The sequence below is a fragment of the Delphinapterus leucas genome, chromosome 5, assembly GCF_059928025.1.
Source record: "Delphinapterus leucas isolate spDelLeu-1000000601 "Yukka" chromosome 5, BTC_Dleu_Yukka2, whole genome shotgun sequence".
NCBI lineage: Eukaryota > Metazoa > Chordata > Mammalia > Artiodactyla > Monodontidae > Delphinapterus > Delphinapterus leucas.
The window spans coordinates 129,093,077-129,109,624 of record NC_143133.1 but is presented as its reverse complement, the minus strand read 5'-3'; the positions used below and the strand labels follow the sequence as shown (position 1 = coordinate 129,109,624).

At 40.9% G+C, this 16,548-nt stretch overlaps 1 protein-coding gene across 9 annotated transcripts in view; it reads right to left on the bottom strand.

Annotated features, from left to right (window-relative positions):
- Nucleotides 1–16,548, bottom strand: part of FAM13A (family with sequence similarity 13 member A) — a 354,033-nt gene that overhangs the window by 94,365 nt on the left and 243,120 nt on the right. Inside the window, exon 1 of one of the 9 annotated variants that reach the window (XM_022582322.3) lies at nucleotides 1,932–16,156. The exons of the other annotated variants lie outside the window; for them this stretch is intronic. Coding sequence (XP_022438030.1) covers nucleotides 1,932–1,960 — 29 coding nt within the window. The 5' untranslated portion in view covers nucleotides 1,961–16,156. Of the gene's footprint in view, nucleotides 1–1,931; nucleotides 16,157–16,548 lie in introns of those variants that run through there. 9 annotated transcript variants of the gene reach the window in all.

Sequence of the window (16,548 nt, the reverse complement as noted above, 5' to 3'; positions counted from 1 at the left end):
CGGAAGAAGCAATCATACATAGGAACAGGAAAGCGTTCTGCATAAGCACTTAAATTCACAAGAGATCCATAACGAAGTGAACAACACAAACCTACAGGTTCCTTGCCTTCAAGAGGTACATAATCACAGGCAAGCACAGGCCGGAAGTTAAGGATTGCAGGGTAATCCATCAAATTAAGCTCTCAGAAACAGGGAGACAGTGAATGCACTGATCAACAGTCTTGAATGCAAATTCAAATTACTCCTCTTACGTAGGTTTATTAGTAAGGACTAACAGAGCAAAATAATTTTGGAGGAAATTACGCTGATTCTGTTTTAGCTTTCATCAACTTAGCTCTCTAAACAATATTTTAGCCGAATAAAGATCTGTTTGCTTCTTCACGGTGATTATATCAGAGAGCAGCTTATTACAGAGTTCAGTAGTAGCCAATATGCTTACCTAGAAAGGACTTGCTTAAGACACTTAAGAACTGACACCATTATAAGATAAAACAAGGTCCCAACTTTAAAGCTGGAAACCAAATGAAGACTCCGAAAAGTGTGCATTAGTTTTTAGTCTCTCTCAAGTTCCAAGCATGTGGACATTTCCACTGAATTAATATAGACAAATTTCAGATCTATCCATAAATCATTCTGTGCTCCCTTGGGTGTTGGGTTATCAATTTTAGAACAGGAATTCTAGGGACACCCCCATCAAGTTCCCATCACAGCGCACTTGTCCTTACAGTGAAAGGACAACAACTACACCGTTTTATCTCACAGGGTACATCTGCAGGAACCATTTTCCAAACGAACACTCAATTTCTGTATGCCTTATTTTCATGTTAAAACATGAACATCCAGTAAAATACTGGTGGCATGGTTTTTCAAAATAAGATTCATTTTTTTGTCTAGGTTTTTTTCAATCTTATAGATAAACCACATTCACCGTTTGACTTTTAAAATCACTTCCACTAACAGTTTTCTTAAAGGAAGCATTTACATGGAATCAAATGTCACTGCATGTAGAGCAGGTGCAGCTGAAACAGGATAATATGATTGGCAAAAGTAATTCTAAAAAGCCTAAAACACGACCCTAGGAAACTCAGACTTCCTTCAAGCCTCAGTTTTCCTGCTGTGAAACTGGAGGGCTGGACTCCATCACCACGGAGGTGACTTCCAGCTTCAACATTCCGGGATACCTTACTCACATATTAGTTCACCAGCAGTGTTCTTTTTAACAAGCCCTTTGTTTAAATTTACCTTTTTCTGCATTGGTATAATAACTCTTCCACCTCGCCCTCCACAATCCATATTACAATCATTAATGAACAGAACAGAGCCTTGCACTTAATCATTCTTACAGAGCAGTTTTTTTTTCTTTAAAGATGTCACCTGTGTAATAAACCTATCTAGAATTATTCATGGGGAAATAATAACCTTAACGTTTATGTCCATGTATTATAAAGTACTTATTGATAGAAAATCCTTGCCTAGATCTGAACTCCAGCAGACAGGGCTCCTAAGATGCATTTTTAAAAGGTCTTTAGCCTGTCGACATCCTTCAAAATGAGCTTAGAGCTCACCGCAGCTTCACAACATTGCTAACAAGCTGACTCAGTTTTATTTTAAACCTGCTTGATATATTCTTCACTTTCTGTTTTTCTTCAGCTGTCAAAGCTGTTTTCTTATATTTATTTTCATTCGAGGAAGGCAATAACTGAACAGACTAATCAAGTGAAGAAGATGACATGCTGGGCGTAAGTGTCAGCAAAAGAAGCGATCAAATAGCTACATTTCTCCGGTCTTGGGGAAGCACATTGCGTCCAGGGAACTCTACACAGTTTGCAGCACACTACTGAAAAATGCCAAGGATTGGCAAAGTTACACGGTTTTGGAACATTCAGAAAATACAGAAGAGAAGAACGAAACCAAATAGGAAAGCATACTACCTTTGCAGGGGCATGATTTCACAAGCCATCCTTGTCTGGAAATTTGCAAGGGACCCTCACAACTGTCTCTTCCGCGCCCAGCAGGGCGTCTGTATAGGGGGGGCCAGGCTGCAGCGGCTGAGCTGGGCTGGGGGCGTGAGGCTGCAGCTCACCGCTGGAGAAGCAACTTGCCCTGCAGTCAGCCAGCGTCCTGCTGTTCTCAGCCTCCAAACTTCTCCGAGCGGAGCTACAGTGCTATTCGATCGCTGCCTCTCCACATTTCCACCGCAGTCCACTCTGACCTTTGTTCCAGGGAAGCAGCTGAAGCAGCCAGCCAATCAGAGGACCAGCTGCTGCAGGGCTTAAAGGCGCTGCTGCTTTCGCTGCTGCTGCAGCTCCTCGCGGGCTTGCCTAATTCTGGTAACTCGAAACTCTCCTCCGAGCCCTTCCACAGACGGGCTTGTCCGTCTGGGGAAAGCAACCAATAACAGCAGCAAGAGCAAAGGGTCCCTTAACTTCTCAACGTCACAGAGACTGCCAGCAAGGAAATCCATTTGTCAAGGAAAGACACTGCCTCCGAAACGAAAGGTTTCCGTGACAGAAGGCATGAGCTATGCTCAGTCTCCTTTCTTCCTTAAAAAAAAAAAAATCAAACCACTAGCACTGGAAGGCGTGACACTTTTCTAGAAGGCACACAGGCATTCTTCTAGACTCCCGCCCTACCCATATTTATTTCCTGCTGATGTCTGTTTACATTGCGGTGGTTACTAGTCACTGGTGACATCTCCCAAGGCACATAGCTCTCGTTTCTGGGGAGAACACACGTCCTAAGACTGCCCACTGTCTCAAGGGATCAAAACGGCTATTCCCACGGAAGTATTTCAACTGATTATTTCTGTTTATCCTTATAAAAGTGAATGTGTTTATTTAAAGAGTCATTTTCCTCTAAGAACATCACCAGCATTTTTTTTGGTTGGTTGGTTATTTATTTATCTTTTTTTTTTTTTTTTTTACAGGTAACACCAAATCAATTTCTCATAAGGTCTGCTAAATGCCTGTTAATTATCCAGCTCTCCCTTAGTTTCCTATTCAGTGTGGAATACTAAAGTGTTATTTTAGGAACATAATTGCTCATTCAGAGGTTTCAAACATTGCAACAACAATAGTAAAAATATATTTTAATAAGATTTCTTTCATAGCATAGGATTTGCCGAGAGTTACGACAAAGCCCAGAGCACAGCTTTTAGTAGAAGAAAGGGCAGAAAGCTAGAGTCCATGCCGTTCAGAAACAGAGGGGGCTGGTACCACCAAAAAAGTATCCTTCTCCCCTGTATTTTTTCCCAGATTTCTTACAGATCACTCATAATTCTGAACTTAGAACACAAAAAGTCCTTTTGTAAGCGTCTGCTCTCCTTTGCTATACCTGCTAATAAAAATATTTCATTGTCTGATTAAATCCTCTATCATATTTATGAAAATGGATTAGTCATCCTGAAACTTATATTCAGACATTATGATAGAATATCAGTAACTAAAATCAGCCTTTTAAAACAATGGAAGTTAAGTCCAGAACTTACTTTAATTGAAGTTGTCAATATATTCTTTTGTTTTGATTCTAGATTTAGAAATACTACTTGGATTCTCCAGCAACAGTAACTTAATTCTATATATTTGCTTAAGTTTTTTATCTTTCAAAAATGCAACTTTACATCTTGCTTAACACTTCAATTAACTTCTTGAGTTAGGAAATCCCTATTATATATCATAATATCTATTTTATTGATGAGTAAACTTGGTACTAGAAAATTAAGTAATTTGTTCAAATTCACATGGAAAGTCAGTGGCAGAAGAGAAATTGGATTCAGAATTTCTCAGGTCTGCTTCAGAACTCTGCTATATAGCTTAGTGCTTACTCTATTCTACATGAGTTTTTAAAATATTTCACAAGTATTTTTAGAAATAGTTAAAATTCAAATGACAGAAATAATATTTTGTCTTTTCTAATTTTATGAACACATCAATACTACACGGCTAAAATAGACATATGAGTTCAACAATAAGGGACCCAGCATTTCAGACATACGTTAAACCAAACTATAATTTACATTCAATACATACTAGAGGTAAAATACTGATGAACAGGGGCATTCAAATTTAAAATCTGATTCCACATATATTTCCTGATAATTTAAGTCTTGCTATCAACATCCCTCTATCATGCCATATTAGTAGTTAGATGTCAGTGGTCATTTCTGAAAATCGTATAACGCTAGAACTCAGTAATTAGCTGCCTTTTCAAGTCTCTATTATTTATTTATAACAATTCCTCCTTTTTCTGGTTTTTGGTCGACTTGGGGGGCATGACTTGATGATCATTTTTGAATCTGTACCTGGACCGCAGCTCCTCCTTTCAACTACACCCCCTGCCAGAGTCCTCGATCACTGGAATAGCTTTATTACTCTACGTCCCACATCCTCACGTCAGCTCTTCACCGTCAGGCAGCAGAGCACCACTCCCTGAACCCTGCTGGTTCCAGCTTCTCAGACTCTGATCCCCTGCCTGCATTTCCTCCACACGAGCCCCCGGATGTGCATCCCTCATAACCGCCCTGCCCCTGCCTCCCCCATTCCCCCTCCCCAGCTACTCGGCTCCGACCGTCCCTGTCTGCAGAGGACAACCTGCACCCAGACCAACTAATGTGCAACTTTAAAAAAGGCACATTCCTGGCTTTCCTCAGCATTCAGTTATTTCTCAAAACAGGTTCACTAACACCCTCTGCTTCTTCACCCTGTATGCATCCTGCCAGCTGCATGCCCTACTGCCAGGCTGCTAAGACACTGCGAAAGGAAGTCACAGAACCCTGGCGACTGGGGAGATTAAAAGTTCCTGTTATTTAATCTTGGCCTGAACCTCAGTACTCTGGGGGCAAACTTTGTAGCTGTCTTTGACTGATTTTTGACCACTTTCCCACAGAAACTATTGCTGACCTTCTCCAATGGCACAAATCTGAATCTCTCTCGGTCACTAACTACCTTGCCTCCTAAATTTACTAAGAAAGTCCAGATCGTCAGATATGAGTGAGTGCCTTTGATCGTCTTTGCATTAGGGGTTGAAGTACCACCACCGCCCCCGGCCCCCTCCAAACACACCTTGCCTCCTCCTTTTTGACTTCTTCCTAGGCTAGGGGAACATCTCCCCACTCATAGGACTCAAATTTCTTACCCATGTATTGGATCTTGTCATTTTATCTTTCCTCAGGAAGAAGCCTCATCTCTCCTCCATCTTAAATCTGTCCCCCTTCCGACAGGCACCCGAATAAATGCCCCCCAGCCTTGAAAACAGTCCTACCCTCTGGTGACGCAGCGCCATTTCCCTCCCCTTTCCCCTGACAGGCTCCCCAAAGCCCACCTCTGCTGCTCCCACTGCCTCAGAAATTACTCCTCCGCCCCATGCCAATGGACTTCAGACTCCACCACGTTTCTGAAACTGCTTTTAAGGCCACCAATGCTCTTTTGGTCACTAAATCTAAACGCTTTGTCTTAGATGCCGTTCTACTCTCAACTTTGCAGAAACACCCACCTTCAGTTTTCCGAAAGTCTTTCGCTCTCTGTGAACTTTCCTGGGAATTCTCCAAGTGTCCCCAGTCACTCCATCCTCCTTTTATTTCATCTGTCTTTCCTCCTGTCTTACGCCCTTCCTGCCTCACCTTCCAGCCCCGCATCTTTCAATACAGGCATTCTATTAGGACTTAATAAACTGCGCTCTGGAATTACGCTCCTAGGGATTGGTTTCTGACTCTGCCACAGACAGGCAGCGTAAGCTTGGGTGAGCTGTTTAAAAGCTCTGAAATGGCTCTGAGGAATAAATGAAATCATGCATGGAAAACACATAGGATAGTTCCTGGCAAGTAAGTGCTCAATAATTATGAGTATTATCGCCCTAATCAACACTTTCAAAGCCTCATATTATCTGATTCTTAAAATTCTCCTCCTCTCCTGGCCCCTCTTGTTAATGATGTTATTGTTCTCTTTATGAATCAGATTCAAAGCATGAGTCATCTTTACTCTTCCCTTTCCCCTCCTTAACCAAATCTGTTGATTGTCCTGTCACGTCTCTTTAATCAGTAGGCCTTGGTCATCTGCAGTATCATGATAACCTTCAAAACGATCTTTCTGCCTCTATTCACTCTACCCCCAGTGAATACATTTCACTGTGAGAGTGAATTTTCTGCTGTGGTTGTGATCTGGTCACTCACTCCTTTTCTCAAAAGCTTCCGTAGCTCTCAGCTACCTCTTAAACGAACCCCAGTGTCCCTCTCCAGTTTAGCTGCTTATACCTCCCCTAAGGAAGCCACTCCAGATGTACCTGGACACTTTTTTCAAATCTGCTCTGAACTTTTCGACCCCAAACATTTACCTTTTGTCTGGAGTATTTTCTCATCCCATTTTCTCCTGGCAAAATTCTATGCATACTCAGGCTTAGGCCAGATGGAACCAATCTCTTGGCCCTTTTAACTCAGATGGCCCCTTGCAGCTCTTATGATAATTATCCTTTTTTCCCAGCACACTATTTTATTATTATTTGAATCTAAATATTATCTCCCTATTAGAATGTAAGTTCTCCAGGACAACAGACCCTCAATAAGTGCTGACTGAATGAACTGATACATCACTCTTTACCGGAGACTGAAGCATAGTTCCTTTGATTAGATTTTAACTTATCAAGCAATATTTCTACCCACTTTTTAATATTTCCCATTGCAGGCCTACACTAAAGATAAAGTAGACACCTCCTGGAGTTTCAAATGAAGGATAATGATAACCAACAACTGACTAGAGAAATAAACTATTGGGGTTATACGTTGATGTGCAACCACAGAGACGCAAAAAGTAAGATTCTATCCAAAACTTTCAAAATCTTTTAAGCATTTTACATTATCCAATTTCTCCTAGTTTATTTCCTTTTCTACACTTCAGCTGGCTTGCAGACTTCTAATTTTCTTACATAACTTCTTCAGCAGATTCCAAGTGTTTGGCAATATGAGTTTACACTTGTGCTATCAAGAGCAACAACTGCTCCAAAAATGATGTGGCTTCATTTGTTTTAATTTCAACATCAATTTGAAGCAACCACAGAACCAAGAACATTTCTTGGCCACATTAACTTGTTTTCATATATTGTTTTAACATCAGATCGATTTGTTTCCTAAGAAAAAGTATGCTGCAATAATTTCTTTCTTACAAGTTTGGTAAGAAGGTGCTTCTCAGGCAAGGTTTCTTCCTCATATTTTTTATCAATCTTTATAAATTGCACTAAGAAACAAAACCTTCCACAAGATGCTCGCATAGCATTCATAAATGGTAAGGAATAAATCTGACAGCATTTTCATAACCACAAAGCCAGGATTTTCAGGGCACATATAATTTAGATATCCTGGTACTGCTGCAAAGGATCCTGACTAAACTTGCTCTCTGGCAATCTGGGTTAGAACACTAGTGAATTTCAGGGCTCATCAGGGGACATCACTGACAGCAGCAAATGTCAAAAATAAAAGAGTCGGGGTGGGGGGGCTTCCCTGGTGGCGCAGTGGTTGAGAGTCCGCCTGCCATTGCAGGGGACGCGGGTTCGTGCCCTGGTCCGGGAGGATCCCACATGCCGCGCCTGTGCTCCACAACGGGAGAGGCCGCATTGGTGAGAGGCCCACGTACCGTAAAAAAAAAAAAAAAAAAGAAAAAAGAAAGAAGAAAAAAAGGAGTCGGGGGGAGAAGGAACTGAAAGGGTGGTATATGTAAGGCAACCAGCACTTATTGAGAAGTTATGCTGTGTTCATTTTCATAGATGTGGAAATGAAGAATTAACTTGAGCACGCAGCTAATAAGTGGATGACATGAAGCCAGTATCCGAATGCCACAGCATTTCCACCATACGAAAGCTTTTAAAGATGATAAAGTATTATACTCACCCATCAATAACACACATTATCAACTGGCTACAGGAAATAAAGAATCCTTTCTTTTGGTCTGAGTTTTACATTTTGATGAGTGCATATATATTAAATAAGGTCTATACAGTCTAATAATGGCTGTCTGAACCAAAGACATACAGTGGACCAGAACAAACCTCTTTTGCTACTCTGAGCCAGCAGTCAGAGAGTGTGCGTGTGTTGTGTGTAGTGTGTGTGCTGTGTAACGGTAGAAGCCAGCTGTAGTTGCAGCGGGGGAAGAAGTGGTTGCCATGGGGTGTTGAAGGAAAGAGGAAGAAATAGAAAAGATGGAAAATCAAGTTTTCAATTGTATTCTTAATTGTATTCCTCTAAGAACATATGGAACTGACAGGTAGGCCGTCAGTTGTTTTTATGTAAAAAAACCCCACAAACCTACAGTATTTCTTAACTCAAAGAATTATTATAAAACCTCATTAAAGATTTATTTTAGAAAGCAAAACAGTGACATTTAAAACAGGTTCATGCTAATAGGAATACAGAATTTCTAGTTCGGTAAACGATTTTTCTTCAGTCACAGCAGAGATACAGATGCTTGCTTTACTTAAGGCCCAAATAAAAATAACTAATAAAATCAACATAATTAACATGTTTCCTCACTTATTTATTAGACTTATTTCGTGTATATTAGAAGACTACTGGAAAAAAATCCCATGGGGATAGAAATTATATAACTGTTTTTCCAAAGACACACCTCTTTAATTCTAATGATGGATCTTGCTTTTCAAACGGTGTATGCGGTTATTTCATTAAAACGTATCTGATTGGCCTTGGTGGAGCCTACAATGGCACACAGGGTTCACTTACTCAGGTTCTAAAATCCTGCAGAGCCGCCGTCGGGGGCAGAGGAGAAGGTGGCAAACAGTGAGGCAAGGCTGAAAGTCCTCCAGAGCTGGAGAGGCACTACTCAGGGTTCCCCTTTCCACCCCACTGACTCCTTGATTTCACTAACTGATTCCAGTGTTCCGAATATGAGTCAAAACCGTCGCCAGAAAGACTGAGTAATGATTTCAAATCAAAAGACAAGTAATTACAGTACATACTCACGGGGGATATGGCCAATATTTTATAAAAATTGTAAATGGGGTATGATCATTAAAACTGTATAAAAATTAATAAAAAAGACAATTAGCTGTAATTTATGGCACATAAATACAGTTATATAGAAATTCATACAGAAGCTCTATTGTTTTTCTTAAAAAAGTGAATTTCTTCTAACAACAGAGGGACTGCAAGTTCTTCATAAAAAATGGTTAAAAATAAATTCTTTGAAACAACTTACATAATTGTTCTCCAACTTTCTGGGACAGTGAAAAATCCACATTTTTGCCAGATGGAATCTCAGTTAGTGATCACTGCCAATAAATAAATGCTTGAGCACATTTTCCTGGAATGGGACTCCCTGGGCATGACTTTCTCCAAATCTCCCTCAGGAGCCCAGATAATAGTGTTTCTGTTCTCACAAAATAAGTCATGTCCCGCACAACAGCTGCTACCACACCTGAGATCAGCTGCCTTAGACTGTCCCAGTGACCTTTCACCCTGTTAAATGGTATTTCCTGGCAGGGGAGAAGCAGGCTTCAGCGGGGCTTCCTTAGAGAAATGTCAAAACGGGTTAGCGTGAGATGGTAACCGATTGGTAATCACAGCTGACTCTGTATCCCGCAAACATAAAATAAACTCTTCAAATTTCTGAGATACGAAATACTTAGCATGAGCACAAAATCTCTCAATGGCAATACACTGCCTGATAAAATTAATTTACTTTCAAGTGGCATGCTTTGCTTTCAAGCAACTCGATAAATGAATAAGTGGAAATATATTAAGAAGGAAAGTGATTATTTGTATCACCAAAAATAGGTCACATTAAAAAAATCACACAAATAAAACAAACAGATTAATATAACAAAACAGAAACAGACTCACGGACATAGAGAACAAATCAGTGGTTACCTGTGGGGAGAGGGAAGGGGGAAGGACATGATAGGGGTAGGGGATTAAGAGGTACAAACTGCTATGTATAAAATAACCTATAAGGATATATTATTATACAGCACAGGGAATATAGTCACTATTTTACAATAACTTTAAATGGAGTATAATCTATAAAAATTTTGAATTGCTATGTTGTACACCTGAACTATATAACCCTGTAAATCAACTATAGCTCAATAAAAAAATCAAAAAATCAGAGTAATGGTGCCTTAAAGTGTCAACATCTCTAGAGCATTTAAAATGATTTGATTTAAAAAACCATTTTAGGGCTTCCCTGGTGGCACAGTGGTCAAGAGTCCGCCTGCCGATGCAGGGGACACAGGTTCATGCCCCGGTTCCGCAACAGGAGAGGCCACAACAGTGAGAGGCCCGCGTACCACAAAAAAAATAAAAATAAAAAAAATAAAAAACCATTTTAAATTCAATGTTTCAGAGAATTGGACCCACTGCATTAAATAACTGCATATGTGTTACATCTTCTTTCTGTAGTGCAATTCATGTGTAGACATTAGAATTCATAAATGAATCTGAAAACTTTTTCCTCATTGAATTTTAGTGAGGAGATATACAAATTGGACAAAGAAATTTCAAATAAATTAGGAAATAAACTAGACTTATAAATAAATTAATACGTAAAGCTAATAAAAGCAATGGTCCCCTCCAAACAGGCAATGCAGTTCATTCATTATTTAAATAGGTGAAAAAATACATCGAAAAGTGAGTTATAATTCCATAATAAGTTTCCAAAATGCTGCTTCAGGAAGACAACACTGAAACGTAAGTCAATCCAATTCGAAGAGTCTGGAAACAACCTAGTGAAATATTTTTGGACAAATATGAGTAACGCTGGAAATAACGTCAGCCTAGACTTCAGATCACTCTATGTAAAACAGATAGATGGTACTGAGTTTGGCCAAACCAAGTGATAACTGAATGGATACTCTGTTACTAAGAGAAGCTTAAATGAGATAATATTGCCTCTCTTATCCTCAGTGAGCTCACTACCACCACCTATTCTTTTCCATTTCCTTCACCCCTCCCCCTAGTTAAAATTTTTATTACTCAACCTCTAGATGATAGCTTTCATATTAGGTTTGGTCTTTGGTCTTTCCCACCACAAATCCAAACTGTACAGAAGTGACCTTCCCAAAACGCCGCTTTAATAATAGCAGAAAGCTCTGATTGCTATTCATAGCTTAACAAAGTAAAATTCAAACTCTACACAGGGAAGACAATTAGCTGTAATTTATGGCACATAAATGGCACATAAATCTACACAGACAGGGCCCTTCTACTCCTCCATATCCACGCACACTATCACTCGCTCCTTCACATGAACTGGAGGTCCAGGCAGGCTGAGCTGTGCTTGCCCACTGTCAGGCTCTGCTGTCCACTTTTTTCCTGTTCAGGCATTTCTCCTAGCCTGGAATCCCCCTCCTGAACCCATACCCAGTCGTCCAAACAAAACTCAGGCTTTCTGGGCTTCCCTGGTGGCGCAGTGGTTAAGAATCCGCCTGCCAATGCAGGCAACATGGGTTCGAGCTCTGGTCCGGGAAGATCCCACATGCTGCGGAGCAGCTAAGCCCGTGCGCCACAACTACTGAGTCTGCGCTCTAGAGCCCACGAGCCACAACCTGAGCCTGCGTGCTACAACTACTGAAGCCCACGTGCCTAGAGCCCGTGCTCTGCAACAAGAGAAGCCACCGTGATGAGAAGCCCACGCACCACAACGAAGAGTAGCCCCCGCTCACCGCAACTAGAGAAAGCCCGCGCACAGCAATGAAGACCCAATGCAGCCAAAAATAAATAAATTAAATAAATAAATTAAAACAAACCAAAAAACTCAGCCTTTCTGGGCTACTCATACGCTGCCCTTTCCGATTCCCCTACTCAGGGGATTTTATGCTCTTGAATGAGTGAAACCATAACTGTCAAGTTCAAAAGCAGTTCAGTTGTCACTCTATATGATTTCTCTAAAATCTGAAAATTACTATGTCTTCCTTGAGACATATGTCATCCTTTAATTAAAAGACAGAAAAAAACATTTTTCTTATTGCAAACTATGCAATCTACGCTCACACAGAAAATTTAGAAAATACAGAGAAAAAGAATGTAAAAGTCAAGCACAAATTAATCACTTACATAACCGGTATTTAATATGATTCTATGTTCTTCCATTCTTCTCTATTTATATATAATATATATAATTATGTATAAAGATGGGACAAGGTGAAGGTGCTTAATGCCACTGAACCATACACTTAAAAATGGCTGCAATGGTAAATTTTATGTTATGTATATTTTACCACAACAAAAAATACAGGACCATGCAGTATAACATACGGTTACAACATACCGTTATATAACATTAATTCTCATTTAATAATCAGTAATATATTTCTGTGACATTTCTAATCCTCAAAAATACTTTTATGCTCATCTTATTATTTTTTATCCACGATGATAAATTTAATCATTTGGTTCAAGTAGTGACTGTGAGATTTCTCCATTGTAAAAGAACCTTTCCTCTTTGTAATGAAAAATTATCTGTGAGATGATGATTTGAGACTGTGGAAATTTAGATTCCAGATGTTTGAGCATAGATTTTGAAGGCAGAGCCAATAGGACTTGCTTATGGACTGGCTGAGAAAAGTGGAGGAATCACAGATTTTTGGCCTGAGTAACTGGGTGAATGGTACAAATTACTGAGATGGGGGAAAACCTGAGTAAAAATGGGATTGTCTTTTTTTAGGCAGAGGTGTAAACTAGGAGTTTTGTTTTATATAGATTGAGTGTGATATGCTCATTAAATATCCAAGTATACTTGTCAGGTAGCCAATAGGCAGGGCTGGCCTCATAGGTATATGAAATTTGCAGTTTCACAGGGCCCACACTCAGAAAGCCCCATATTTGGTTTAATGCTCTGCTGTTGTCATCTTGAAATTCTCAGTAATTTTTAACAGAGGGCTCCACATTTTCACTTTGCACTGGGGGACACCCCAAAGTTAAGTAACTTGTCATACCAACTGAATATAATAATTTCTAATATAACAAAGAGGCTGGAGCTGGAGGTATAATTTTGGAGGTCATAGGAATAAAGATGGTATTCAAAACCGTGGACCTGGATGGAAGCACGCAAGATGAGCGTGGCTTGAGATGAGGTCACAGGACTGAGCCTTTTGGTGCTGTAACTTTGAGAGGTCTTGGAAAAGAAGACTGATTTTGCAAATAGGACTAATAAAGGGTGTCCAATAAGACAAGAGGAAAACCAGGAGAGTGTAGTATTACAGAAGCCAAGTGAAGAAAGTGCTTCAAAACAGAGTCATTAGTTGGGTCAAATCCTGCTGAGAGATAAGAGTAAGATGAGAACAGGAGACTGACCTTTAGATTTGGCAAGATGGAGACTGCTGCTGCCCTTGACAAGAACAATTTCAGTGGTGTGTGGGGTGAAGAAAGAATGCGAAGAAAGCCTATAACAACAGCAAGTACATATAATCCTTTCCCAGAGCTCTAAAAAAGAAAAGGGATATTGTTTCTAGGCAGGATTAAAAAATATTGAGAGCTATTATAAAATGTTTCTATGCTGATGGGAAGAATCTGGAAGGGCAAAATTGATGTCATAGGGGAAGGAAGGGATTATTTTCACTTAGTCCTTGAGTGAGTGAGAGAGAATGGGTTCAGAGTACCAGCACAAGGGTTGACCCCAGAGAGGTACAAATTTGGTTCATCCATTGAGACAGGAGAGAAGGCAGAGTGTAAGGGTACAGGTATGGATACACTGGTAGATTTGGGAGGTAGGAGGCTAACAGTCATTCCTGATCACTGTGTGAAATAGGATAAAATCTTTGGATTGTGCTGTAAGATTTTATAAATCTAAGCCATGCTTATTTCTCTACTAAACTGAAGTTCATGTTTTTAGAAAACAAAGGTGGTGAGAGAAGAAAAGAGCTAGTAGGTTTAGCTTTGTTTTTCTAACATCAGACCCAGATGTTTGACAAGGAAACCAAAAAGACAGGTTTATGGGAAAGGAATAATCTTTTCAGCAAATGGTGCTGGGACAAATGAATATCCACATGCAAAAGAATGAAGATGGAACTGTACCTAACACCATATATAAAAATTAATTCAAAATGGATGAAATACCTAAACACAAGGACAAAACTATAAAACCGTTAGAAGAAAACATGGACGTAAATCTTCATGACCTTGGATTAGGCAATGGTTTCTTAGATAGGACATCAAAATCATAAACAAAAGAAAAAAACAGATTAATTGGACTTCATAAAAATAAGAAACTTCTGTGCTTCAAATGACACTATCAAAAAAGTGAAAAGACAACCCACAGAATGAGAAAATATTTGAAAACCATATATCTGATAAAGGTTAGTAGCAAGAACACATAAAGAACTCTTCCAACTCAACAGTAAAATGACAAACAATCCAACTTTTGAAAATGGACAAAGGATTTGAATGGACATTTCTCCAAAGAAGATATACAAATGACTAACAAACACATGAAAAGATGCTCACTATCATTACTCATTAGGGAAATACAAAACAAAACCACAATGAGATACCATTCTTCTACACCCAGCAGGATGATTATAATAAAAAAGACAATAACAGGTGTTGGTAAGGATGTGGAGAAACTGGAAACATCATACATTGCTGGTGGGAATGCAAAATGAAGCAGCCACTTTGAGAAACAGCTTATCAGTTCTTCAAAAAGTCAAACACAGAGTTACCTTATGATCCAGAAATTCCACCCTTAGATGTATACCCAAGAGAACTGAAAACATGCCCATAGAAAGACTTGCACACAAACATTCATACTAGCATTATTCGTGATAGGCCAAAAGTAAAAACAACCCAAATGTCCATCAACTGATGAATAAAAAAATGTGGTGTATATATACAATGGGACATTATTCAGTCATGAAAAGGAATGAAATACTGATACATGATATGATATGGATGAACCTCCAAATTGGATACTAAGTGAAAGAAGGTAGATCCAAAAGGACACATATTCTGTGATTCCAATTATATGAAATGGCAAGAGTTAGTGGAAGCTTCCTAGAGGAGATGAAAATTGACCATGGAAACAGTGGAACAAGGACGCTCCAGATAAATGGCACACGTTAGCAAAGATACAGACATGTGAAACCACTGGGATATTTGAACAATGTTGTTGCAATGTAGCCTGGGTATACAATAAAGAACTGTGGAAAAGTAAGTCAAGAATGTAGGATGAGCTAGATTTTTAAAGGCCTTGAACGACTTGAAATTTATTCAATGAGAAGTCCTCTTTGCTTTTACAGCACATCTATTACGTCACTTTAAAACCTTCTACAGGAGGAGCTTCAAGATGGCGGAAGAGTAAGACGCGGAGATCACCTTCCTCCCCACAGATACATCAGAAATACATCTACATGTGGAACAACTCCTACAGAACACCTACTGAGCGCTGGCAGAAGACCTCGGGCCTCCCAAAAGGCAAGAAACCCCCCACGTACCTGGGTAGGGCAAAAGAAAAAAGAAAAAACAGAGACAAAAGAATAGGGACGGGACCTGCACCAGTGGGAGGGAGCTGTGAAGGAGGAAAGGTTTCCACACACTAGGAGCCCCTTCGCGGGCGGGGACTGCGGGTGGCGGAGGGGGGAGCTTCAGAGCCACGGAGGAGAGCGCAGCTATAGGGGTGCGGAGGGCAAAGCGGAGAGATTCCCGCACAGAGGATCGGTGCCGACAACCCGAGAGGCTTCTCTGCTCACCTGCTGGGGCGGGCGGGGCTGGGAGCTGAGGCTCGGGCTTCGGTCGGAGCGCAGGGAGAGGACTGGGGTTGGCGGCGTGAACACGGCCTGAAGGGGGCTAGTGCGCCACAGATAGCCGGGAGGGAGTCCGGGAAAGTCTGGAGCTGCCGAAGAGGCGAGAGACTTTTTCTTCCCTCTTTGTTTATTGGTGCGCGAGGAGAGGAGATTAAGAGCGCTGCTTAAAGGAGCTCCAGAGACGGGCGTGAGCCGCGACTAAAAACGCGGACCCCAGAGACGGGCATGAGACGCTAAGGCTGCTGCTGCCGCCACCAAGAAGCCTGTGTGCGAGCACAGGTCACTATCCACACCTCCCTTCCGGGGAGCCTGTGCAGCCCACCACTGCCAGGGTCCCGGGATCCAGGGACAACTTCCCCGGGAGAACGCACGGCACGCCTCAGGCTGGTGCAACGTCACACCGGCCTCTGCCACCGCAGGCTCGCCTCGCATCCGTATCCCTCCCTCCCCCAGGCCTGAGTGAGCCAGAGCCCCTGAATCAGCTGCTCCTTTAACCCCGTCCTGTCTGAGCGAAGAACAGACGCCCTCAGGCGACCAACATGCAGAGGCGGGGCCAAATACAGAGCTGAGCCCCTGGAGTTGTGCGAACAAAGAAGAGAAAGGGAAATCTCTCCCAGCAGCCTCAGGAGCAGCGGATAAAATCTCCACAATCAACCTGATGTACCCTTCATCTGTGGAATACCTGAATAGACAACGACTCATACCACATTGAGGAGGTGGACTTTGGGAGCAAAGATATATATTTTTTTCCCTTTTTCTTTTTTTGTGTGTGTGTATGTGTATGCTTCTGCATGTGATTTTGTCTGTATAGCTTTG